Below are 27,192 nucleotides of genomic sequence, written 5' to 3' on the forward strand. Positions count from 1 at the left end.
TAACTATATTTCTTTAGGTGAAAGCTTTTTCATTATCCTAAGAAGGATGTGTGGTTGTTATGAGCATACCGCACAAACAGCAGAAGACGCCTGACGTAATTGTAGATGAGGCCTTATTGGGAGTTGACCTCGTAAGCAGTACAAACTAGATAAAAAGGTGAACACACTTTGCTTTAGTATCTCACTCTGCAGAAACTGTTGTTGCTGTATGACTGTGATCTTCTTTATAAAGAATAAAACTTGTAAAAGACATCCCGGGTAAGACTTTGTTTCTTGACCACTGAGAGAGCCTCCTTAGAGAAAATAGCCACTACACGGTTTAATATAAAATAATAATTCCGGTAATTAGATTCTTATCAGACTAATTAAATTATTGATTCCGGTAATTAGATTTTTATCAGACTGAAATAAAATTATTATTATTATAATAATATCGGTAATTAAATTAATGTTATTAGAACCATTATTTTATATTTTTAGGTATTTGACTAAATTATTATATTATATTATATTATATTATATTATATTATATTATATTATATTATATTATATTATATATATAAGTTATATGAAATTTATATTTTATTAAATAAAATTATGTATTGTATTATATTATATCATATTAAGTTATATTAAATCATTGTTTTATTAACTTATATTACAATTATAACATATTATATAATATTATTATATTATATTATTATAATATTTATATTTATATTAAATTTAATTATATTATATATCATTATTATTCTATTCTATTCTATTATATTATATTATATTATATTATATTAAGTTATATAAAATTTATATTTTATTAAATAAAATTATGTATTGTATTATATTATATCATATTAATAACATATTATATAATATTATTACATTATATTATTATAATATTTATATTTATATTAAATTTAATTATATTATATATCATTATTATTCTATTCTATTCTATTATATTATATTATATTATATTATATTATATTATATTATATTATATTATATTATATTATAATTAATAAACTATTAACATAAAAATTTCTTTATGTTCATACCGATGTTTCCTCTGTGTGTCAGTCTGGGCCTGAGCGTGTGAGTGATGATAAGGAAAACTTTGGATAACATCCTGTCAACTGCTTGTGAAAGATAGATTTATATCAGATGTAGAATATGTATATCTGATTGTATGTGGTGGGTGTCTCCCACTAAATACTATATGTTGTTAGGTGATTAGAAAATGTTTTGATATCTATATATCCACATCCAGTCAACTGTATGCATATGTATGTGTGTGTGTGTGTGTGTGTGTGTGTGTGTGTGTGTGTGTCTGTGTGTGTGTCTGTGTGTGTGTGTGTGTGTGTGTGTGTGTCTGTGTGTGTGTGTGTGTGTGTGTGTGTGTGTGTGTGTGTGTGTGTGTGTGTGTGTGTGTGTGTGTGTGTGTGTGTGTGTGTGTGTGTGTGTGTGTGTGTGTGTGTGTGTGTGTGTGTGTGTTTGTGTGTCTGTGTCTGTGTGTACGTGTGCGCGCGCTCGAGCGAACTTGGGTCTGGCTTTGTATGTTTGAATAGATGACACAGTATTTACTAAATATGTTCATTAATAGGTTATGTTGTTTTTTACATTATTACTACATTAATACATATTTAAAGACACACAAACATTTTGATGTATCTTTGTTGGACTATTAAATTTAAATTTGTTTACAATATTAATCCAGTAAATAACAAATCTTAATCTGTATTAACAATAAATTGTCACACCTTTTAAAACAACGTTATCTAAAATGTAATGTTCTAAACTGTTGGTTGAAAAACACAGATGTAAATTCAAGTTGTCTTTATAATTAATGAAAACTTTTATTATGAAAAACAATTTAAAATGAAAGTTTTTCCTTTGACTAACATGTTTTCAATTTATTTACATGCATGACCTGTAATTTATGGCACACATTGTAAAACAGTTAATCCAAAGCCTAATGTTTTGAGCACTGGTCATCACTGGTGTTGGTTTAAAAAATCAACATAAAATATTTACTAAAAAGGACTTATCAGTCTTTAGACATTATTGTTATTTCTGTTTCAAAAGATAAATAAAATGTAATTTTATTACAATAAATTGTAGTTATTGCATTACTAGACAACTTAGTTACTGAATTTTAAATTCAAACTGTTTTTAATTCATTGCAAATACTTGATCAAATAAAGAGAAATATGTATATTATTCAGAATAATGGAATAACACTGATATTTATTTTAAGAAGAAAAATTGGCTCTCAGTTTATCTAAAAACAGTACAGCTCCAGCCCTTAGTTAAATCTACTTAATGTTTTATACTAAAATTTTCTAGTTTAACTACTGAATCCACCATTTACATGTTCATACAATGGTGTCAAATCTAGTAAGTTTACAAATTTGTCAAAATTAGTCAAGTTTACAAGTAGTTCTTGAAAGTAGACTGATTACTTTTTTACAGGGTAAATGATGCTTTTCTTATACCAATAGACTTAATCAAGATTATTGTCACTACACACAATTTGTTGGGAGTGTTTATGTTTCTTTAAACAATGTTTTTTATTGGCAAACACATTTTTAAATTATCAATCTAAAATCTACCTGAATGTTTTCCACTCTGAATATAAAAACTTTATCTGAGCATTTCACTTGGAAAAGTGATGTTTAAAACACTATTCATTAAACTTACTGCATGACTGGAGCTTTATTTTTACAAACCAATAGCATTGACCTAATTCAAGCTTTTGATTTTCCACTCTGTAGCAGTTTTTCAACACAAAATGTAAACTTTTTTATGCTAAAAATCTGTAATTTTGTGCAACTGTGTTGTATGTTACAAAGCATACTGTCAGTTTTCAAAAGTCACCTAACGTTGTTTCCATTCTTCTGGGTTTTTTTTTTTTTTTTTGGAACAACGATGATTCATTTGGGGGGAAAGAAAAAAAGTAATGTCTTGAAATACATTGGTTACACCAATATGGTGTAATGGTTAGAATTTCTGGGTTTCATCCAGACGGCGTGGGCTCAACTCATGATTTGGGGATATATATATATATATATATTTTTTTTGACCTAAAGTGTACCAAGTAACATTTATAACAACACTTTGTTATTTGTGTCATAGTTGAATGCTTTACTCAATACTGTCAACAAAGCACAATAATATCAAAGAGTAAACACATTTTATTTTAAGAATACTTTGCAGTAAACTTTATTGCATGAATAAGTTTATTTTATCTACCTTCTGATACAGAATGTTTTTGAAACATTTAATTATGTTTTTACGACCACGGGTATCTAACCAAAATATTTCACCTGATTCAAGTAACCAGTGCTGTAGTTTTTAAACACAAAATGTCTTTGCTAACTTTTTTTGCATATGTGTTAAAAGTCTAATTTTACACAACTCTCATAGCATCTGTTACGATGCATACAGTAAAAATCACAATAACCATTTCTACTGCCAATTATCTTTTGTTGTCTAATTCTTCACAATATTTTTTTCACGAGAACTATGAATCTACAAAGGCAAGGCAAGGCAAGGCAAGGCAAGACAAGGCAAGTTTATTTCTATAACACATTTTATACATAGTGGCAATTCAAAGTGCTTTACATAAACAGGAACAAAAGAGACATGTTTAAGAAAAATAAAAACAAATAATAAAAAAATATTAAAAATGATAAAAACAGATCAAATGTGTTAAAACAAGTTATAAAAGAATGAAAAGAAGAGAAAAACATAATACTGTGATCCGTCAATAGTGCGATCTGTCTACAAAACTAAATGCACATCTTTTTGCAACAGTATCTAATGTACTGTGTATTAGAAATGTTTTCTTTTGAACTGTCATGAAATTTTGAGTTGTAAATTTTTTGGTTAGAGACAACAAACAATATAATGTATACCTTTTGTTCATTCTCTTTTTCATATGAAAGAGAAATTATGAAATTGTACATCAGTGCATCTTTAAAACTAAATTGGGCAAAAAAAATTTAGGTTGTCTTTCTAAACTGACTACAAAACCGTTATACATGAGAAGTGTGTGTTATTGGGTTGTCTTAAACGTTAACCAACCCTAATAAATGATCTACAGTTTATACCTTTATGCTTTAGACAAGTAACCAATCCTTGACACACTTTGCAACATTCTAATTTTCTAAATATTTAATTATACATTTGGCATAAATACAGGGTTTTAATCAGTTTTGACAATGTTTCTATGATTTGTTTCACACCAACATGTTTTGCACCTAGCTCAATTTATAACTTTTTTTTTTTTTTTTTTTTTACAGGAAAGGCATAGACACTTGAGTTGATAAACTTTTATTTCAAATAAATATACACTGAAATAGAGTAGTACATAATGAACAAGCATGGATTGCATTACAATAATAAAGACAAATTAAATAAGAAAAAAAAATACGTATATACAGACATACATTGAAGAAAAAACAGGGTACACCAGGACAATAACGACATTACTGAATATCTAACCAACAAAGAACACGTACTGTAATAAAATTGTACGCGTAAAACAATGACCAAGCATAGGACAAATAACTAAACGCTTTCTGTTTGTATAAGTTTAAATATACTTAAGTGAGGTTTAAGTTTATTTCTGTGCGGCATCTAAATAAAATTATGTGGATGTGTACACAGGCAGAGGACTGAATGTATATTTTCTTATGAACTGCTTAACAAAAGTGTACTGATAGCAGACTTACTGGGTTGATGTGCATTGTGGAGCTCAATGTGACAGGACATGACTTTTAAACAATCGAAGAGTATGTCTGACCAGTTTGATGGAATATTGAAATGAATGTCAATTACAAAGTAAATAACATTAATTTAAGCAGCTTTGTCGTTTTGTTAGGAGTGAGGAACTTTTTTGAGTATAAATAAAATTGAAAGTTGTAAAAAAATATTGTTTTTAAAAAAAGTAATGAAGTAAACATTAATTTTAATTGTACTCAAGTAGGGTACAAATCATAAAAGTAGTACTTAAGTACAGCAATCAGCTAACATTGTTCGAGTACTTTACATCTGTGATATTGTAACTATTTCAAAGACCACTCTAAAAATGTCACAATATACTGTAAACATGTTAATCGAAAGATTGTCGTACAAAAAGTCAGTTATATGTAAACTGTATGCTTACATCCTGACAGACAAACTAAATTATTATAGATTTACAGCAAAACAAAATGTTTGTCTCAGGAAGAACAGTTCTTTGCCGACATGACTGTCTACCTTTGCAAGACAGCATGATATGTACTTTTGTATATTTCTAACACTTTTGCATGTTGCATCAAAGTTGCAGAATAGTGAATAAAAAAAAACACTTTAATATTTTATTTTGTGGAGACATTTCACAAATCACAACCAAACAAGCCAGAGGCATCAGCTTTACATACCCTGACATATATTTAGCTTTCAAAATGCTAAATATTCAATTAGTACACTTAGAAACTTTAACTATTTACCAAAATGTCAAGCACATGATGTTTAACTAAATCTATTAGCTTTTTTTTATTTTAACTTTATTATAAATGTATTACTAAAATTATAGGTCAGAAAATAGATTTAGTATCACATAACATACAAATAAAACAAATAATCTTATTGCTACTCTGCAACAAACATAAGTAAACAGTTTTGGTACCGTTTGTATCAAATTGGTGAATGTTGGTGTTCGTAGATTATCTGATGGTAAAGTGTATGTTTATATATCTCCAGAACATATAATGCCTAACTTAATTTTGTAATTACTTTATGTTTTAACAGATCCAATTGAAGTAAGCCTAGGTTTTTAACCAAACTTGGACTTTTTAAAATAACTTCAATCCACTAACCAATTATGGGTAATGGCCCCTAAACTTGATCTCTTTCTTGACCTCAAAGGCATTGTAATAAGTTATGGAATATGGGTTATTTCATAAATGTAATTGTATTTTCTTACAAGTATATTTCACTTAAAATAAATAGCATGTCTGGTATCGTTAAATTTTTAATTCCAAAATGAATATGTATGTGTAGATGTAATCTTATTTCTTCTCAAACATTCTTTGAAAAAAGAACACTATCATGAAAGATGCAAATTTCAGTTAAATATGTGACTGATTTGAGCCCTAATAGGAATCCAAATAAACAACTATATTGAACAATTCAAACTGCAGAGTAATGTTGAAAAGACTGTACATATTTGCTTAAAAAACATTCAAATTAATTGTATTGTCCATTTTGGCAATGAGTTTTGAGATGACTTCAGCTGTGCATTATATTTTGTCAACCTAAAACTTCCATGAAATGTAAAATTCTATTAGTTCTCTAAAATCTTTCATTGCGAATATATTTACGGTATGACCCTGTATTTTTATTTTTATTTTAAAAATAGGTATCCCTACATCATCACGCCAGTGTCTAAAATAAAAGAAAAGATGTTAACTAAATGTTTATTCATGACTATTATGACACCATGGCAGATGTTCATAGTACCGCCCCGTGAGTGAAGGCGGGCCTGTTTGAATGTGTAGATAAAGTGGCCCATTATCACTTCCAGCTACCAACGATTAATGCTTCTGGGTACAGTCACTGATCCTAAAGGTTTCTACAAGAACCCATTGATCAGGAGTAAAAAGAAGATTAAAAGACATAAAAAGGTACTATCTTTGAGGACCACAGCCCCTACTTTGGTCTTGTTTGCACTGAACTATTAGGACTGAACTATCGCTGTTAAAGGACACCAGCAGCATCTTTAAGGTAGTACTTTATATGATCTACACAGATTATGGGACAAACTTTGTATTGTGATTAAAAGAAAAACTTTTTCTTAAAAATATTTTCAGATTGTTTTCTGGCAGCCACCATGCAAAGATGACTGATTGCTATTGTTCTCAAAATGTTGACGGTAATGCGCATGAAAGGTCTGAATACGAGTGCAACCCTGTTTTTGATTGTCAAATAAGGTCTATTGTGGACAACATGTTTAAACAGCATTATAGGGACCATATGGTTTTTCTTCTGGAGAAGATCATTAATGATGCTTGTAATTCTAAACATGATTGTACAGGAGATGGCAAACGTGTGAAAAATCTCAAAAGAGAAATGGACGTTGTGAGAGGGGCCTTAAACTCATGTGCCGATACGATAAATCAATTGACACACCTGTGTTTTCGTAGCAATGGTGCTGTCTGTGCAACCAATACAAAAATTCTGGAGGGTGCTGACTGAATTGAGTGATGAGCTGTGGGTAACGCAGGTTCTATGTATGTCTACATATATAACAGATATTTGTGTGTCGCTGGTTTCGCAAAACAAAATAACAAATATTGCTGAGATTGTGGAAGTTATGACCAACCACATACTAGAACATGACAGAATGCTTTTAGTAGCATTTCTTTGTTGGTTAGATATTCAGTAATGTCGTTATTGTCCTGGTGTACCCTGTTTTTTCTTCAATGTATGTCTGTATATACGTATTTTTTTTTCTTATTTAATTTGTCTTTATTATTGTAATGCAATCCATGTTTGTTCATTATGTACTACTCTATTTCAGTGTATATTTATTTGAAATAAAAGTTTATCAACTCAAGTGTCTATGCCTTTCCTGTAAAAAAAAAAAAAAAAAAAAAGTTATAAATTGAGCTAGGTGCAAAACATGTTGGTGTGAAACAAATCATAGAAACATTGTCAAAACTGATTAAAACCCTGTATTTATGCCAAATGTATAATTAAATATTTAGAAAATTAGAATGTTGCAAAGTGTGTCAAGGATTGGTTACTTGTCTAAAGCATAAAGGTATAAACTGTAGATCATTTATTAGGGTTGGTTAACGTTTAAGACAACCCAATAACACACACTTCTCATGTATAATGGTTTTGTAGTCAGTTTAGAAAGACAACCTAAAATTTTTTTGCCCAATTTAGTTTTAAAGATGCACTGATGTACAATTTCATAATTTCTCTTTCATATGAAAAAGAGAATGAACAAAAGGTATACATTATATTGTTTGTTGTCTCTAACCAAAAAATTTACAACTCAAAATTTCATGACAGTTCAAAAGAAAACATTTCTAATACACAGTACATTAGATACTGTTGCAAAAAGATGTTAATGCAGATTTAGTGGCAAATATGCATTTAGTTTTGTAGACAGATCGCACTATTGACGGATCACAGTATTATGTTTTTCTCTTCTTTTCATTCTTTTATAACTTGTTTTAACACATTTGATCTGTTTTTATCATTTTTAATATTTTTTTATTATTTGTTTTTATTTTTCTGAAACATGTCTCTTTTGTTCCTGTTTATGTAAAGCACTTTGAATTGCCACTATGTATAAAATGTGTTATAGAAATAAACTTGCCTTGTCTTGCCTTGCCTTGCCTTGCCTTGCCTTTGTAGATTCATAGTTCTCGTGAAAAAAATATTGTGAAGAATTAGACAACAAAAGATAATTGGCAGTAGAAATGGTTATTGTGACTTTTACTGTATGCATCGTAACAGATGCTATGAGAGTTGTGTAAAATTAGACTTTTAACACATATGCAAAAAAAGTTAGCAAAGACATTTTGTGTTTAAAAACTACAGCACTGGTTACTTGAATTAGGTGAAATATTTTGGTTAGATACCCGTGGTCGTAAAAACATAATTAAATGTTTCAAAAACATTCTGTATCAGAAGGTAGATAAAATAAACTTATTCATGCAATAAAGTTTACTGCAAAGTATTCTTAAAATAAAATGTGTTTACTCTTTGATATTATTGTGCTTTGTTGACAGTATTGAGTAAAGCATTCAACTATGACACAAATAACTGGGACTAAGTGTTGTTATAAATGTTACTTGGTACACTTTAGGTCAAAAAAAAAATATATATATATATCCCCAAATCATGAGTTGAGCCCACGCCGTCTGGATGAAACCCAGAAATTCTAACCATTACACCATATTGGTGTAACCAATGTATTTCAAGACATTACTTTTTTTCTTTCCCCCCAAATGAATCATCGTTGTTCCTAAAAAAAAAAAAACCCAGAAGAATGGAAACAACGTTAGGTGACTTTTGAAAACTGACAGTATGCTTTGTAACATACAACACAGTTGCACAAAATTACAGATTTTTAGCATAAAAAAGTTTACATTTTGTGTTGAAAAACTGCTACAGAGTGGAAAATCAAAAGCTTGAATTAGGTCAATGCTATTGGTTTGTAAAAATAAAGCTCCAGTCATGCAGTAAGTTTAATGAATAGTGTTTTAAACATCACTTTTCCAAGTGAAATGCTCAGATAAAGTTTTTATATTCAGAGTGGAAAACATTCAGGTAAGAGAGAGAATTATGATGGGGCATCTGTCAAAAAGTTTGATGGATTGTAGCCCCGCCCCCTAAGGCGGGACTTTCGGTCTAAGCCCCGCCCCTTTTATATAAACTTTATAGTTCCGGTAATTAGATTCTTATCGGTTTAATATAAAATAATAATTCCGGTAATTAGATTCTTATCGGTTTAATATAAAATAATAATTCCGGTAATTAGATTCTTATCGGTTTAATATAAAATAATAATTCCGGTAATTAGATTTTTATCAGACTAATTAAATTAATAGGCTATTTCCAGGTAATGAAAATATTGGTAATTAGATTTTAATCAAACAGAAATAAAATTAATATTATAATAATATCGGTAATTCAATTACTGTTATTAGAACCATTATTTTATATTTAATTAGTGTTGTAAATTATATTTATTATATTACATCAAATTATATTATATTATATTAAACTGTATAAAATTAATATTTTATTAAATAATATTTTGTATTGTATTATATTATATCATATTAAGTTATAATAAATCATTATGTTATTAACTTATATTATAATATATTATTATATTATATTATTATAATATTAATATTTATATTAAATTTAATTATATTATATTATATATCATGATTATTCAATTATACTATAGTATTACATTATTATATTATATTATATCATTATATTATTATATTATTATATTATATTATATTATATTATAATTAATAAACTGTTAACATACAGTCAACTGTATGCATATATGTGTGTGTGTGTGTGTGTGTGTGTGACTGTGTGTGCGTGCGTGCGTGCCTGTGTGCATGCGTGCGTGTGTGTGTCTGTGTGTGTGTGTGTCTGTGTGTGTGTGTGTGCGTGTGTGTGTGTGTGTGTGTGTGATAATAAGCCTACAGGGTGAAGAGTGAGAGGGGGGCCTCATGATCATTTTTTATTAAGGCTTAAAGCACACAATAAATAAAATATACATCAGCTAATTTATTATTAATAGTATTAATATTAGTATTAATATTATTATTATTTTATAGTGTAGCGGTTCACCATGATGTTCATTAGAAAGTAAGATAATTAACATGTGTTTTTATGTTTAACATATGTATAACATTAATATTATTGATTATTATATAATACAAACAATATAATATAACAATCAATCTGTAATAAGATGATTAACATACGGTTTTGTGTTTAACAGGTATAACACTATTATTATTGAATACAATATAACATAAAGATCAAACGGTAATAAGATTAAAATTTGTTTTTGTTTAACATTTATATAACATATTTACACAAATAAATGTGTGTGTGTGTGTGTGTGTGTGTGTGTGTGTGTGTGTGTGTGTGTGTGTGTGTGTGTGTGTATACATATATATATTTATATACACAACTATTTTTGTTTTGTTTTTGAAAAACTAAAATATGATATTCGATTTTAGTTGTATTACATATCAATGCACTATGCAATTTTAGGTCAAGAGTAATTTTCAATCATATTTGACAGCTCACTTAATAACCACTATCAATCTTTATATGTTTAAACATTAATTAATATCATTTAAATCGTACTGAACAGTAATAGATATATTCCTAAAGTGTAATGTATAGTTTTAACGCGTTAAATTTTATACATGAAAAGATTCATATTTTGTTTCAACAACGTCTTATATTACAGGAATATTAAACTTTTATAAAGAGTCTTGTAATTTTGATGCTAATATGAAATGTCCCAAGTCACAACCCATGTATGGTTTGCTCGATAAGAAAAAAGCGCGTTCGACTGTTGACTCGTCGCATATTGATGTTTATGATAAATGACTAGTATTTTTCCACGAAACAGGGTGTGTAACATATTACGAAAACATACAGAGTTCATACAAGGCTATCTAGCACCATCTATTGGTCACACTATGAAAAATGTACTAGTCATTCTTTATTATATTTTATTGCCGAAAATAATATATTTGTTGGTTAACGCGGTAACTTTGAAAGAATAGTTGTGAATACAACGTTTTATTGTATTAACTTTTAACAAAAAATTGTATACTAATTTAATGTTATGTATTATAAGTATTTTTAATATTGGTAATATCAAAGACTATGTTAATTATATATTATAAACGAAAATGTTAAAATATGTGATGTAAATATTCTATCACATCAACGAATTATTTTTTTATCATTCATCCATTTATATAGAATATGAATACAAATGTAATACAACAATATTTATAATTTTTAAATTTTCATTCACACACACATATCTAAATAAAATATATGTTTTATTATAGTCTATCAAAACGATAGTTATCCTGAGTATGAAATAATGTATGGTATAAATTTTAAACAGTCAAAATATTGAAAGAATTTTTTTTTTTTATAAGTATATCAAATATCTACACTAAAGCATTACACCAAGTTCATTTGTGTTTTTCAGCAAGATTAAAGACATTACATGAATATTTTGTGTCGTTACGTTTTATCACTATCTATTAGATTGTATATAGTTTCATATAATAAAGTATAATATTGACGTGGTCAGGTTATTTAATTTTTTTGGGTGCCCCCTTATCGTTCCGAACCAGCTTTTAAACAAACGACAAGGCCTCTCGACATTTGACATAAAAAGGCCCCCTTTACATATCTTATTCACAGTAAACTTGAATCCGCAGTTACACTGTCATAACAACTGGAACTTCTGAAGAGGGTCAACTCTGCCACTTTTGAACAAGATATGGAATTGCGTGAGTAGAAATTGATATATTTTCATCTGCCTAGCGGTTTGTATACTACCTCATTAACCAGTGTTTGATATATTTTCATTCTATCAGCTTATGTCTTACAGAAATAAATCCTTCCGAAAGTGAAGCATTTGATGCCATCAATCGTATTTGTAAGTATTATTCCATAATTATATTTATTGTTTTGAAGATATTTAGACAATAGTTTTTTATTTTATCATTATTGTTACTTACGTTTCTCTTTTTCTTATAGCCTCTTCGACTCACATGTTTGATAATCAAACGCAAAAAGGTATGCTTTTTATTTAAAATAAATTAAAATTTTTGTTGTTTAGTGGATTCGAACCGCCTGTTGCGACAAGGCTCGGTTACCGGTCGAATGCGCTATGCATAGGCCACAGCACTGACGGATGTGGGATCACTATTGTTTACTGTAGGAATGAGTAATAACTTGTATTTTTTTTTTTTTGTCATTCTCCTATTTTAGCGAAAATTGAAGTTATCGACTTGACGGTGGAAGAAGAAGAAGAAAAGATTGCAGGGCAACAAGAATCATTGCGAGAAGAAAAGTTTGATGCAGCGCCGGGGACTTCTGCCCCTAAGAGACCAAGAATTGTTTACACACCATATGTAAATAAAAGGCAAAAAATTTCTGAAACACCTGTGCAAGAAGAATACGATACCGATGAGGATGATGATGAAGACGCAGAATCAGGTAATAACCTATTTTTGTTTGTTTGTTTCAAACACTTAATAACAGGCGTAACGCTATTATTTTCATATTTTCACACACACACAGATCCATGGACACCTCTTGCTAGCCCACTAAGTCCTTATGCCAGTCCATCAGAACCAAATCCTTCTGCTATTAATTTTAATTTATCTGAAGGTTAGTGTTCCATTTATTTAATTGATTATGACAATATAATGAGAATATAATAAACATAATTACTGTTGAATGAAAACAAATGAATATTATTTTATTGTTAAGTATTATTTATCGTTCAATACTAAACAATATTTTGATTTCTTTTTATTACAGATACATGGTGCGAACAAGGTGCTTCCAACAGCGGTCATCATGAATCAACTCAGGGAGGCGCACATCAGCCGATTTATCCCTTTCAAGCACCAGTAGAAGAAGAAGAAGAAGAAGAAGAAGAAGACGCGGAAGACGTCGAAAGACCACAGCGCCCCCAGCAGAAGGCCGGTAGCGTCAGCAAACACAGCAATATCAAAGACTTTTTCGAGTCGCCTGCTTATTGTCTGATTCGTGAATATCTAGACAGATATGAGGTAAAAATTAATGCTCTAGCGGATTCTATTGGCCAGCAGCAGCGTGTGATAGAAAATGTCAAGGATTTCTTGTCTGAGCAACAGCGACGTATGGATGAAAAAATTGGGGAGCTTCAACAATTGATGGGTAAAAGTGAACGGGGGCATCGGTTAATAACGAAACTACTCATTTTTATTAGGCATTCATTGATGGATGAATAATTCCTAAAAGAAATATTCTCATCATCTGTACGATCATTCATCATTGTACTACTTAAAAGTCCATATTTTATACTCTGATAAATGCTATACTTGTCTTACGTTTCTAATTTTAATCGACTTTAGTTGTTTAGTGTTTTAACTTTAGATGTTGTACTCCTTTGCCTTTCTTTTTATTACGAACTTAATCATTTGTTTAGTGTTTGAGCTTTTAAAATTGATGTAATACAAATGTATTTTGATTCAACTTAACATTTTGATGTACTTTAAATTGATTTAACTGGTAGTGTTTTAACTTTTGATGTAATACAAAACCATTTTCAAGTTTTATTCTGCTTAACATTTTGATGTACTCCAAATTGCCTTAAATGTTTAACTGTTGATCTATATTAAATGTTTATTCAATTGTGATTGTTTTATTGTGAACTTACTCATTTGTTTAGTGTATGAGTTTAAATTTGATGTAATACCGATGTATTTTAATTCAGTTTAACATTTTGATGAACTTTAAATTGACTCAGCTGTTTAGTTTTTTAACTTTTGCTGTTGATTTATATTAAATTTGTATTCCTTGGAGTTTGTTTTTATTGTGAACTTAGTGTTTGAACTTTTAAAATTGATGTAATAAAATATTTCATTGTGTTTTATTCTAGCTAATCATATACATTACTTCATAATTGTATTCCTATTATTGACACACATCCATTTCTAATAACATGGTTAAATATGTATAAATAAAGATTGAATTGTATAAACACAACAAATATTAATCCTAAAATAAACAACAAATATAAATAAAATGAAAACTTAAGCAATCAAATAAACGATAAATGTAAATAAAACAATAAATAAAATACAAAAGAAAAAAGTTAAACAATAAAATAAATCTAATAACAAAACAAAATAATTCTAAAAAAACCAATAAAACTAATTTAAACATAAAAGTCTGAAATAAAATAAACATTAACAAAAATATTTGTAAAATAATAATAAAATAAATCAAAAATTACAATGGATGATGAAAATCGTACAGATGATACATACAATATTCAACCAGACCAAACTCTATCTGTTAGACTGCAAAGAGGTGTCGAAATGGATGCAGACAGAGATGAAGACATATTTGCATCTCTTCAGCATATGATTGATATGTATCCAAATTCTAGAGACATAACATTTAACAATATTCCTATTTCACAAATTACAAATCTGGATGATTTGGAAATGTATATAGAACAGGAATTGAATTTAAATTTGCCTGAAGATGTTGAATCTTTTTTAAACAGTGAACAGAGCGGTGGTGCAGTCACTCAGGAAACTAGTGCTTCTGCTACTGTTAACAGCCAACTGACAGATGATGGTTTTGATGATGATGATGATGATGACGACGACAGTCATTCAACTAGCCATGCAACACACGGTAGGACTGATATTGAATCAACACACCAGTCAAATGTCGATGATGAACAACCATCAACCTCAAATGTTGCGGAGCCTTTAAGGCAGTGGTTCTCAAACTTTTTTCACCAAGTACCACCTTAGAAAAAAATTGTCTCTCCAAGTACCACCTTACGATGCTATTTTTTAACCAGTATTAAAAAATAGCGTTGTAGGCCTAATTAAGCAGCTACAGGTGTGCACAGTTTAAAAATGATGCAAATTAATTCCTATTATTAAGAATATGTATTATTGTCAATCACTTTAAACATTTGAAATAGTCTGAACATTAACTGTGCTTGCAGATAAAAAAAAAAGTTTTAGTTAAAATATGCTTTTAAAAGTTCATTAAAAATGAAAAAAAGTAAAAAGATAAAAAGTAAAAGGAAAACTGCTGTACTTAAATCTAAAGTATTCATAGTAGCCTATTCATCAAAAGCTGGACATGTTGCTTGGACCTTATGAATATAGGCTATATGTCATATTCCTACACTTTCAGACAAATCTTGAAATATATGGTCAATGTACATATGACAGGGTTCATACAGGCACAGCCTTATGAAAATCAAGGAATTTTAAGCACTTTTTCCAGCACCTATTTTTTTTTTCAAGACTGACATGCTATGTACTGAAGACCTGAAATGTATTCTCAGCAACCCATAAAACATTGCATATGAATAGATACAAATAAAAACACTTAATAATAATATTTATGAATCATATATTAATAATATAATAAACCTGCATTAAATGCTTGTGAAATCTTTCTCAAGTACTATTACACTGCTAAAATAACAAAAATGTTAGTAAATAATACTAATATTAGGTAAAAGTACAAAGTACTCTTTTAAAAAGTACTAGTTGGTTACTTTTGAAAAAAAAAAAAAAATCAGATTTTCATTATGAAATCACTTTTTTTAAGTTTAAACCTGATTGAATGGTTTAATTGCTTAAATCCAAAGCTACATGTATAGGAATTTGTACTAACAAAGGAAGTATGGTCGATTTTTCCTTTCATGACAATTAATCTTTTTCAATAGCACTGGTAAAACTACCACATAATCTTTAAGGCCATAGAGACACTTTTTGCCCATTTTTATAAACGATATTTTCAAGCTTTGAAAGGTTAAATTAAAGTATATGGTAAAAAGATTTAATTTGGCCTTTTATTTACATATTTTACACTATTTTTCTTTACAATATGACAAATTTGTTTCTTAAATAGCTGTACATCACATGTAGATTTTATTTTACACTTGATCTTAATCTAAAATAGAACTTTAAAAAAATACAAGTACACTGTCAGTAAAAAAATAAAACAAATGGCTTCATTTTACTTGAGGTATTTGAAATATGACGACACTACATTTATCAAAGCAGTGCTTTAAGCCTCAGAGCCTTATTGTTAATTTTGATAAATAAACAATAAGAAACAAAGAATTGCTTTGACCTGTAATGCTTTAGGACAGATCAGAATACAGCTAAATGTGTAAATCACACAAATACCTCATCCAGAAACATTTCCAGCATAATTCTTTTGTCGTAAAGAAATAAAAAAAATTTCACCTTGCTAAAAGTAAGTTTCACTTCACAACACAGCCAAATAAGAAGACCATTAGCATTGTCATCGATCATGCATCAATCTAATTCTAAATATTTGATAACTTTTAATACTTTTGACTAAATTTAGTCAAGGAGCAAAGATAAATAATGTTTGCTTTAATAGTGGAGAGATCGCGATTGTATTCAATCTGAGCACACAGGCGATCATGAGAGGTCTTGCAGTTCATTTGAAAAAAGCATATTTAAGAGCTCGCATATCTGTTTTAGCGATTTGCGTACATGAATGCGCTCTCGTGTTAAAATAAAGCACTCGCCGCATTTGCAGAAATGAATAATTGCGCAATACCGCAATTCCTGCGCCGCCATTCAGAATGTGTTTGGAGGAGTGACAGGTCAGACTGGCTGTCGGAGAGCGAAACGTGTATGTAGATCATCAAAAAGGCAGGACATATGTCCGCGGTTTAATTACTCTGTTGAACATATCTACAGTGAAAACATCCGAGAAGCATTATTCCAACAAAACATTTGTTTTTAAGTTGTTTTTTCTGTCTCTGCAACACAGAAAGCATTTGTCCCGCCCTTACGTTTCACGCAACTAGACAAGGTCGACTGTGATTGGCTACTTTTCATGTCAGTCAAATCACGCTTCAGAATCAATTCTTAAACTTTGGAAGCTGATTTTCAGCAGCTTATGACACAATGCACTAAAATAAACATTCTAAGCACAGCGTTGTGATCGTACGCTTCACTAAACAGCCAATGCTGATCACATCAATGTTATATTACGCATTAAAGGATTAAGTGTTAATTGTTTCTTTCATTATTCAGCGGTTCCTCCGCGTACCACTAGGAGGAAGCCCGCGTACCACTAATGGTACGCGTACCACAGTTTGAGAACCACTGCTTTAAGGCATAGGCCAACAAGACAGATAGACATTGAAACATTGTTGAGAGATGGCGGTAATATAAACGAATATCATGTTTTACCAAGGCCTCGTTTCAATAGTGTATCGTTGCGTAGGACATTGAATATGAGTGAAATAAGATCTCAGGATTTAGCATCGTACCACATACGTTTACACGATACCATGGATGACATTGTGTCATTCGCTAGACAGATTGGTGGTGATGGTAGCGTCATCAATTTATGCCTTCGAACACCCACCCTGAAATCGGATGTAAATGCAGTTTTAACACCGGGTAATAATTACGACGTTAATCTTTTTACAGATCAAATTGCAAAAATTTTACAGAGCGATGATAAGTTATCAGATAATGAAACTGTTGAGATTGAAGCAGAGGTTGTAATGAACAGACTAGGAGGAGGTGGCGTTCGTCGTAAACTTACGGATTTGGCGTTTGATCAGGTAATCAAAAGAAAAAAGACGAGCTTGTTTATACCTACAAATATTTCAAACAAATTATGTTTCTCTATCTGTATAGCTCATTTTCTAGACCCTCAATTACCAGAGTGTGAATTAGAAAACCGTGCATCAATCATACACAATAAAGTGGGTCTTGCTATCCAAGACAAGGTCGGTTTTCACGACATAGCAAAATTTGAAAACATGCTAGACATCAAAATTGTTGTTTTTTATAGGACAAACACCGGTGTGTTACAAACATACGTAAATAACAACGAGCCTCACGACAAAACGGTGTACCTTTATTTACAAGACGAACATTACTACATGATTCTCAATCTGAAATCATTCATAGGTGCTGATTATGTATGTGAATTCTGCTATAAGGGGTACACATCGTTACGAAATCATCAATGCAAACACGTCTGTAACATCTGCTTTGACGATGAATGTTACAAGCAACCTAAAAAAATCATTCATTGTACCGATTGTTTGCGCTACTGCAAATCGTCTTACTGCTACGATGCACATAAGAAACCTATGCTTCAAGGAGAAAAAGTACCTTGCGACGTTATAAAATACTGCAAGAAATGTAATAGGCGTTACGATAAGAAAAAGTCTAAACACATATGTGCACCAACCCGCTGTGGTGCATGTCGTGAAGAACTTGTCCCGGGTGGAGAACATGAGTGTTTCATTAAGACAGTACCACTCAAAGACCCTCAGAATAAATACATCTTTTACGATTTCGAGACTCGTTATGAAAATGGGAGACACGTAGCAAATTTTGTCTGCGCAATAACGTTTTCTGGTGAAAGATTTGTAGCCGGGGGGGCTGAGTGTGTGAAAAAAATGATCGATCATTTCAGAAAACCCAGATACGAAGGCTATTGTTTCATACCTCATAACGCATCCAGATTTGACTCCTTTCTAATTCTTGAATATTTTTGTAAAGCAGGGCTTCAAATGGACATCATCATGAAAGGTTGTAAATTAATCTTCATGTTCGATGTTTCATTTAAGCAACGCTATATAGATAGCATATCCTTCATACCGATGGCTCTGTCTAAGATGCCGGCAGCATTAAATCTCACCACAACAGAAAAAGGCTACTTTCCGCATCATTTCAATAGAATAGAAAATGAGAACAACGTAGGACCTTATCCTGACAAAAAGTATTATGGTTACGAAAACCTATCGGAAAAAGATCAGGCAAAGTTCGATGCGTGGTACGCTACTACTTCAGGGGAGGTTTTCGACTTCAAGGAACAGTTGTGCCAATATGGTGTAAATGATGTTGTCTTGCTCCGTGAAGCATGCATGACATACAGAGAATCGTTCATAGAGTGTACACAAATCGATCCATTTAGTTACACAACTCTTCCTAGTTGTTGTATGGGAATTTTCAAGACACACTATCTGAAAGACCACACTATTGCTCTAACCCATGAAAATGCCTACATTCGTCAAAATAAGACATTCTCGAGTGTCTCGATTGAATGGTTGGAGTATTTAAAAAAGACTAGAAACGTTGACATTCATCATGCTCTGAATCATGGTGAAATGCAAATAGGTCAATACTTTTTAGATGGGTACTACGAACAGGGCGGTTCAAGGTATGGGCTTGATTTTTTGGGGTGTCTGTTTCATGCGCACCAATGCCGCTATGAGCCTCACAAACGCCACCCCCTGTCGGGTGTACCCTTTGGTGTTCTCAGACGACAAGTTGACGAAAAAATTGAAATTCTACAAAACGCTTATGGCTTGAAAGTAGAGATTATCTGGGAATGCGAATGGTCTAAAATGAAACAAACAGACCCTTCAGTGATAGAATTTATGAGCACTTATTCGGCGCCTGAAAGACTGAAACCCAGAGATGCGCTTTTCGGAGGTCGTACCAATGCTTATAAGTTGTATCACAAAGTGGGGGAGGGGGAGACCATTTCTTATTTAGATTTTACATCGCTCTATCCCTTTGTTATGAGTACAAAGACGTATCCAATAGGTCATCCCGAAATAATTTTCAACGACTTTCAGGCGATCGAAAATTATTACGGTCTTATTAAGGCAACTGTGTATCCGCCCCGAAAATTACTACATCCGGTCCTCCCTTACAGATGCGGCGGTAAACTCATGTTCCCGTTATGCAGAACATGCGCACACGATGAAAACCAAACATCAAGATGTAATCATACGGATGATGAGAGGGCCCTTAGTGGGTCCTGGGTCAGTGTTGAACTTTTAAAAGCGATTGAGAAAGGGTATGTCGTGGTCAAAGTCGACGAAGTTTGGCATTTTCCTGAAAGGTCGGACAAGTTGTTTAGCGAATACGTTAAAACGTTTTTACGTTTAAAACAACAAGCATCCGGATACCCTTCAAACGTTACCACTGATTCTGAAAAAGAGACATACATCCGCAAATACTATGAGCGAGAGGGGATTCAACTTGACCCTTCACAGATCACTCATAACCCCCCACAGAGGGCTATAAACAAGCTAATTCTTAACGCGGTTTGGGGGCGTTTCGCGATGCAATCTCGTCATGCGGTGAGAGAACATTTTGTCCTCTTTTAGGTGTGCTTGCATGAGACGCAGAAGTGCTTGTGGTTTTGTGTATATGTGTGTGTGTGTCAGAAATATGAGGCCATGGTCTGGTTTCAGTTTTGCAGGTGTTAGAAATATGAGACCATGGTCTGGTTTCATTTTTGCAGCTGCACCCACGCTGGAAATTTCCACTGTGCTCAGATATGAAATATGCTGATTCATGTTTACACGAAATGCTGTATGACTTGCCCATATTTGGAGTGCCTTTCTGCTATCAGCCCTGTGTGTATAAATACCCCTGCCCATCCTGTTTGTCAGACTGCAGAATAAACCATTCTAACTACAGTTTGGTCTCTTCTCCTGTCTCCAAGTCGACTTGCTGAACCACGCTGAATCTGGTGCCTAATTTAGGGGAATCTTACATGCGGTTACGCAACTTGTACGAGACCCTGAAGAATTCACCACGATTGTTTTCGGTAAAACTGATGCATTGAAATATTTTACGTTCATCTCAGATGATGTAGCATTAGTCCAATTTCACCCTTCGCGACATTAACGTATTCGTAGGAGCATACACAACTTCGTGGGCGAGGTTAGAATTGTACAAATTGATGGACAAACTTGGCGATCGTTTATTATACTCTGACACTGATAGTGTTATTTTTGTATCCAAGGCCGGTGACTGGATGCCACCTCTGGGTGATTATTTGGGGGACTTGACAGATGAAATAGGCGATGGTGATTATATTACCGAGTTTTGTTCCAGCGGACCAAAGTCGTATGGTTACCGTACCGCTTCCGGTAAAGTCTGCATGAAAGCTAAGGGTATAACTCTGAATGCTAAAAATTCCCAAACGATAAGGTTAGACACATTGATTGGTCTGGTTGATGGGTATGTTACATCAGGCGATGACTCTCGATACATTTTAGCTCAAGCTGACAACATTGTCAGGAATAAAAAACACCTCACACTCCACAACAAATCAGTCGTTAAAAAGTTCAAGGTGGTGTATAACAAGCGAAGACTTTTACCCGACTACACAACTCTGCCTTATGGCTTTTAATTCAGTGTATAGAGGAATGCGTGAAATGGTTGATTTTGATTTCAGACTTCAACATCCGTTTTCATGTGTCATAAGTGGACCATCCAATTCAGGGAAGTCCTTTTTTGTAAAAATGTTATTGTTATTTAATGTAATGTTATTTCTGTATGACTGTTGGCAACCTTTGTATGACAAATTGCTTAAAATGTATGACATTAAATTCATTGAAGGTATACCTCAGAGTCTGAAGGATGATCATCTACTACCCCGTGATAAAACAAACTTGTTGATTATTGACGATATGATGAAAGAAGCAAGCGGTAATTCCGAAATTGAAAAAGTCTTCACGCAATACGTTCATCATTGTAATCTCTCTGCAATTCTTATCGTACAAAATTTGTTTGTTCAAGGTAAATCTAGCAGAACCATCAGTTTGAACACAAATTATTTAATATTGTTTAAAAACCCCCGCGATGCTAATCAAGTTGCGGTGTTGGGGCGTCAAATGTATCCTGGTAACACAAAATATTTTATGGAATGTTATCAAGATGCCGTCAAGAGTCCTTTCGGGTATCTCATGATCGACTATAAAGCTAAAACACCTGAACAATTTCGACTCAGAACAGGATTGTTTTCAGATCGTCAGGTGGTCTATCTCCAGAAAAAAAGAAGATCGTGATAACGAACCATGTCCGCGAGACTATGTAAACATTTGCCTGTATTAAAAATGTTACATAAATCTACTGCTAAACAAAGACGACTTATTCTCCAGTCAGCATCTGACGATCTCATTTTAGCTCTCTGCGAACTCGCTCTCAACATCCTACACGGAGTTATACCGATCAACAACCAACAATACAGAAAATTGAAAAAGAAGAGGGCTGCGATAAAATTCCTCGCTAATAAAAAAATCAACATTGCGGCTAAGAAAAAGGTCTTTAATCAGACTGGTGGGTTTCTTTTACCACTCCTAAGCGTCGCTATACCATTTATTTCAAGTTTGATCGGTTCGAGACAGGGCTGAAGGATGGAGTATGCAGAGAAAATGTATCTCGTACCACAGAATCAGCTGGACAAAATACAATCAACAAGCGCTCGTGAAAATATTCAACAGGTGGCAGAGAACGATCTTGATACGGCTATAAGAAATATTTTACTCAGGACTGATTTGGATCAACGTGAAAAAGTTAAACTTTACTCAAACATCTTAACCAGATATTTAACAATTGTTAAACTAGGCGATCGTGAGAGTAGTGTTTTAACGCTATCGCTACCAAACCCTGAAGACGTTCATAAAGTTAACTCTGACGAAACACATGCTGAAGACAAGTCAAAAGATGATGTGACTTCTGAAGTTCTAAAGAACGTTCCGACAAAACGTGTGAAAAACAGCAAGTATATATTAGACAAAATGTCTAAAGCTAAAGATCTCAGCTCCTGGTCCGAGTCTGGTGAGTTTGTGTTTAAGGGTAAAACCATACCTGGTTCACACATGCTTGATTTAATAAACAACGTTACAGCTCCGCAACAAGTACGAGATGACCGAAGACCTAAAGGCTGGACTGAGTTTCTTCAAGCATGCGCGGAATTAAACATACCTTTTTCGACTGTACCAAACCATCAAGTTCGGAGTAAGATTATTAGTTTAAAAAACAACCCTATTGACGATGATCAGGAGATTCTGTCTACTAAAAAAACTACTCGTAAAAAGAGAAAAAATCAGCAAAGGACACAACTACTAGATGAGGACATGTTTGTTTCACCTACTCGTGATAAGAGTCGATGGATGCATTTTTAATGTCAACATGTTTCATGTTTTTTATGTTTTGTGTATCACTATCTTGAAATAAAATTCAACAAACAGATGATGATTGTAAGGTTTTTTATTACTCATTAAATTCATTTATACATCATGGAAGAATTACAGGTCTGAACACAATGGGTACACAAATACATGTTATCACTGCAAACATTAGCTTTTAGTTTTTTCACAAAAAGTTCTACCATTTTGTCATTTTTAACATAATTTTCACTATACAGATTCATCACATAGTTGTAGTCATGACCCCTAGACATATGATACAAGAAAAAAACACAGTGCTGACCACACACATTTGACATAAAGTCCTGGACACGTTTTGTAGAATATCTTGTCACTGTACTATTTCTCATTAAAAAGTTTTTAATAGCTATTAGAAATCCATCACTGTCCGGTTTGTTACCGAAACTGTCAAAGAAACATCCGACACCATCTTCCGATAAATAAACGGCTAGCCAGTGTTCCCCAGGTAGTTCTGAAGGGTGTGTGTTAATAATCACCATCGATGGTAAGTTTGTTAACGGTCTTTCAGGTAGTTGATCAGATGCCAGAGTTCCGAGAAAATGGGTGTTACATGTAATTTTGTCCATGATAGCGTTTAGCTGAATGGTGTTCATTTCCGATTAATAGTAATCAACCAGAATCTGTCTTCGGTTAGACACCTCGATGATACTGTCAAACACTGAGTAGATGATGAGGTTTATGGTATTTGGCAATGGCTGTCTGAAACGGGCTTCGAGTCTGATATTTCCAGACTTTATGAGCGAAACGTGTTGACCACAGTCTTCGTCTGGTGTAAGGTTGAATGCATAAAGAGAATAACCCCTGGCAAATTCAGATCTGCTGATAGACAGTGCATGATTTTTAAGATGTCTGCCGGTAGCTGTTACGAGTTGATAAAATTCTCGTACCACTGAGCCGTCTGTAAAATTTGGCTGTAGAGGTTTAGCAGGAATTTGTTGGCCGTCGACGTAGATGGCTAGGAACTCCAAATCGTAATGTTTGAACGCAAATGGGTTTTTATCATATGAACCGGTAAATGCATCGTTATCGGTCATCCCCAAGACGATTGATTTCGGTAAAGTCCCCAAAAATAGATTTTCCTGATTTGAAACTTGGGCTCCTTCTGGTATGGAGAAATTTTTCAGACATACCCTGTCAATCGGGTACTTTGCGTTGGTGGACAGCAAAGCCTGAGCATGGGCCAGTCTAACGTTCGGTGCGACTGATACTTTCTTGACAAATAGCGATGCAGACACAATCTTTAATTTATATGGTACGTCATCACTCCTCATCAGACAGAACTCGTCTTTACCTCTGATCATACGAATTTTTATATCGACGCCATTGAGCATTAATTTTTCTTGAAAGAAAATATCGCTGTGAATAGGACCCATCAGATCAACAATCTTACTCTTGCTTGTGTATGTTGACCTTTTCAGGAGACCCTGATTATTGCCTAAGGGGTCTTTGACATCCATATGACCAGCCGTGTCTTTGAAGAAGAGACCGGCGCTGAATGTTGATTCCAGCGTGTCTTTGTCGTAGTTGATGAGACTCTCGATGATACATCGGTACGGGTGGGTGCTTGAGCTTTGAGAGATTAGTCGATCTCCGAGACTCACGTCGACTTGTGAGAAAATGGTGGCGGCAGGGTAATTGATTAAACCGACTTTTGCAGGATCTGCTATTTCACCACCATTAGGCTTTGTGATTTTAAGTCTCAGATGCAACAATGTGTTATTTAGATCGATGTATTCCTCACCGGAGCCTGCTATAAAAAACTCCAAAGGCGACGAATCCGAGATGGCCGATAGAGGAGGTACCTCAACATACCTATTTTTTTCTATAGCCGTCTGTGTTAAAGGTACTGTAAATAAGTCAAGCTCTGACTTAATACACTCTCCGGACATACGATGGAGTAGAGCCATGTTAGAAAATGGTGTTTATGTTTCTCTTAGCGAAGGTATTTCGTCTTACAGTCTTCTTACGCTTCCTGCGTGTGAGTGAAGTTTTCTTGACGTTGCGCTTTTTCTTTATAGTACGACCACGCCTCCTGACCCCTGGTGGTTTAGACATTCTCTTACGGGCCATGACCATAAGACCTGAACCGTCTTGTTGTCTCTCGTCATGATTTCTTGAAAGCACGTTTTAAATTACGTCCGATGCTATGTTTTTTGCAGCCGATTTCAAGTGAGGCTTGGCGATGTTGAACCCTTTTTTTAACAAGGGTACAGCCATTCTAAACAGACCTCTAAATAACCCTCCCAGGCCTGATCCGTACATGACACCACCGCCTGCATAGCCCGGGAGGCCTCCCCCAGCTTGATTTTGGTAGTAGTTGACATAATCGCTGATTTCGCTTTGATGTGTATTGTAATAAGGCATTTTTAAAAAGACATCTGTTTCACCGGTCTAAAATGCAGCTTCACAATAACTTTACCGTACGCAAATCTCACCTCTCGGTTTTGATCATCTTTTATTTCTATGTTTATGTCCGTGATGATCGATTTGTTGACCGATGCGTAATGCGGTTTGTCGTATCTGACACTGACGATATCGTTGTTTTCACCGGTTATATGTACGCATCTTAAAAGTGGAACGTATGAATCACCGACTGATTGGTAGTCGATGATATCGGTGTAGACATATAATGTGTAGAATCCACCTTTGATGTCGGCTTGATGAGGTGCATATGTGCTGACGGTCCTGGTAAAATCAGCTTTTTCATGGTAGGCCGTTTGACCTAGTCCCTCTTCAGGTCTCACTCCTAATATAGCTCCTAGTTTCTCATAGAAACCTATAAAAATGTTAGGTTTTGCAATCAGATTAATTTTATTTTTTAATTCATCGTAAAACAATATCCCTGATGGTTTGATTACATCGTTTATCATTTTGATCACAGCCGGTATATCCTTATAGTATCCTCCGGGTATTTGATAACGCCTGGAAACATAGAAACCATGTAGATCTGATAGTACATTTGCTTCTAGTTTTTTTTTCTCTTCATTATCATGGTCAGGGTACATGTTTAGGTTGAAGATACCATCATCGTCTGTAATATTATACCAACTTCTTGGATATTCAATTTCAGCGAGCGCTACTTCCCATTCCCCTTTCAGGTGTATAGTTTTAGACAAATTAGTCTTATAACTAGATATACGATTTTCTGGATAAACGGATAAAGAAGCGTTACATGGGAGCGTAACGTAGAACCTGTTGTTGTCCATAGCTTGATTTGTATAATATTAATAGGCATGAAAGGAAATGTGAAATTTAAGGTTTTTGCAAGTCTACCAGGGTTTTTTTGTCGATATAGCTATTAAATTTCGATGGCCATCCTAACCATTTCACTAAAACAAGTGTAGACCTGCCTTGCTTTTTCTCGCCTAAAATCTTTTCCACTTTGAAGGATTTGTTTTTATTTACAAATATTTTCTGTATCTCTTGCTCATAAAAAACTCCTTCGATAACATCACCGTCATAATCTTTGAGTCTGTAGACGGGTGGTTGGCGTGGAATACATTCAGAAACGGTAAAAAATTCTTCGGTATAGTTTTGTTCGTAACCTTTGGCAAAGGGGCCTCTCACTTTAGAAATCCTAACCACGTCACCGACTTTAAATTTGAACACTGGTTTCTGAATCTTTATGTTACCGTAAGAGTTTTGAAACACCGTAGCTTCATTTTCTTTACAGACGTCAACGGGTCTCATCTTAATAGTCTTGTGATAACTGTTGTTGTATCCTGTCATAATGTCTTGTAAGACATCGATGTAACGCCGTGAATTAGTGGCCGTTAGAAATCGCCACATTCTACTTTTTAATGTTCTATTAAATCGCTCCA

General features: G+C 33.0%; 1 protein-coding gene and 1 long non-coding RNA gene across 2 annotated transcripts in view; both read left to right on the top strand.

Annotated features, from left to right (window-relative positions):
• LOC141379062 (uncharacterized) overlaps nucleotides 1–27,192 on the top strand; it is a 127,628-nt gene that overhangs the window by 96,711 nt on the left and 3,725 nt on the right. The window contains exon 2 of the long non-coding RNA XR_015516660.2: nucleotides 7,661–9,333. This is a non-coding gene — a long non-coding RNA (uncharacterized LOC141379062). The remainder of the gene's footprint in view (nucleotides 1–7,660; nucleotides 9,334–27,192) is intronic.
• LOC147839583 (uncharacterized) lies at nucleotides 11,873–14,158 on the top strand. Its single transcript, XM_087295594.1, has 5 exons — nucleotides 11,873–12,235; nucleotides 12,337–12,375; nucleotides 12,571–12,798; nucleotides 12,883–12,972; nucleotides 13,126–14,158. The coding sequence occupies exons 2-5, from the start codon at nucleotides 12,351–12,353 to the stop codon at nucleotides 13,578–13,580; spliced, it is 798 nt and encodes a 265-aa protein (XP_087151720.1). The 5' UTR covers nucleotides 11,873–12,235; nucleotides 12,337–12,350; the 3' UTR covers nucleotides 13,581–14,158.

Source organism: Danio rerio, chromosome 19 (genome assembly GCF_052040795.2).
Source record: "Danio rerio strain M-AB ecotype USA chromosome 19, GRCz13ab, whole genome shotgun sequence".
In the NCBI taxonomy this organism is placed as follows: Eukaryota; Metazoa; Chordata; class Actinopteri; order Cypriniformes; family Danionidae; genus Danio; species Danio rerio.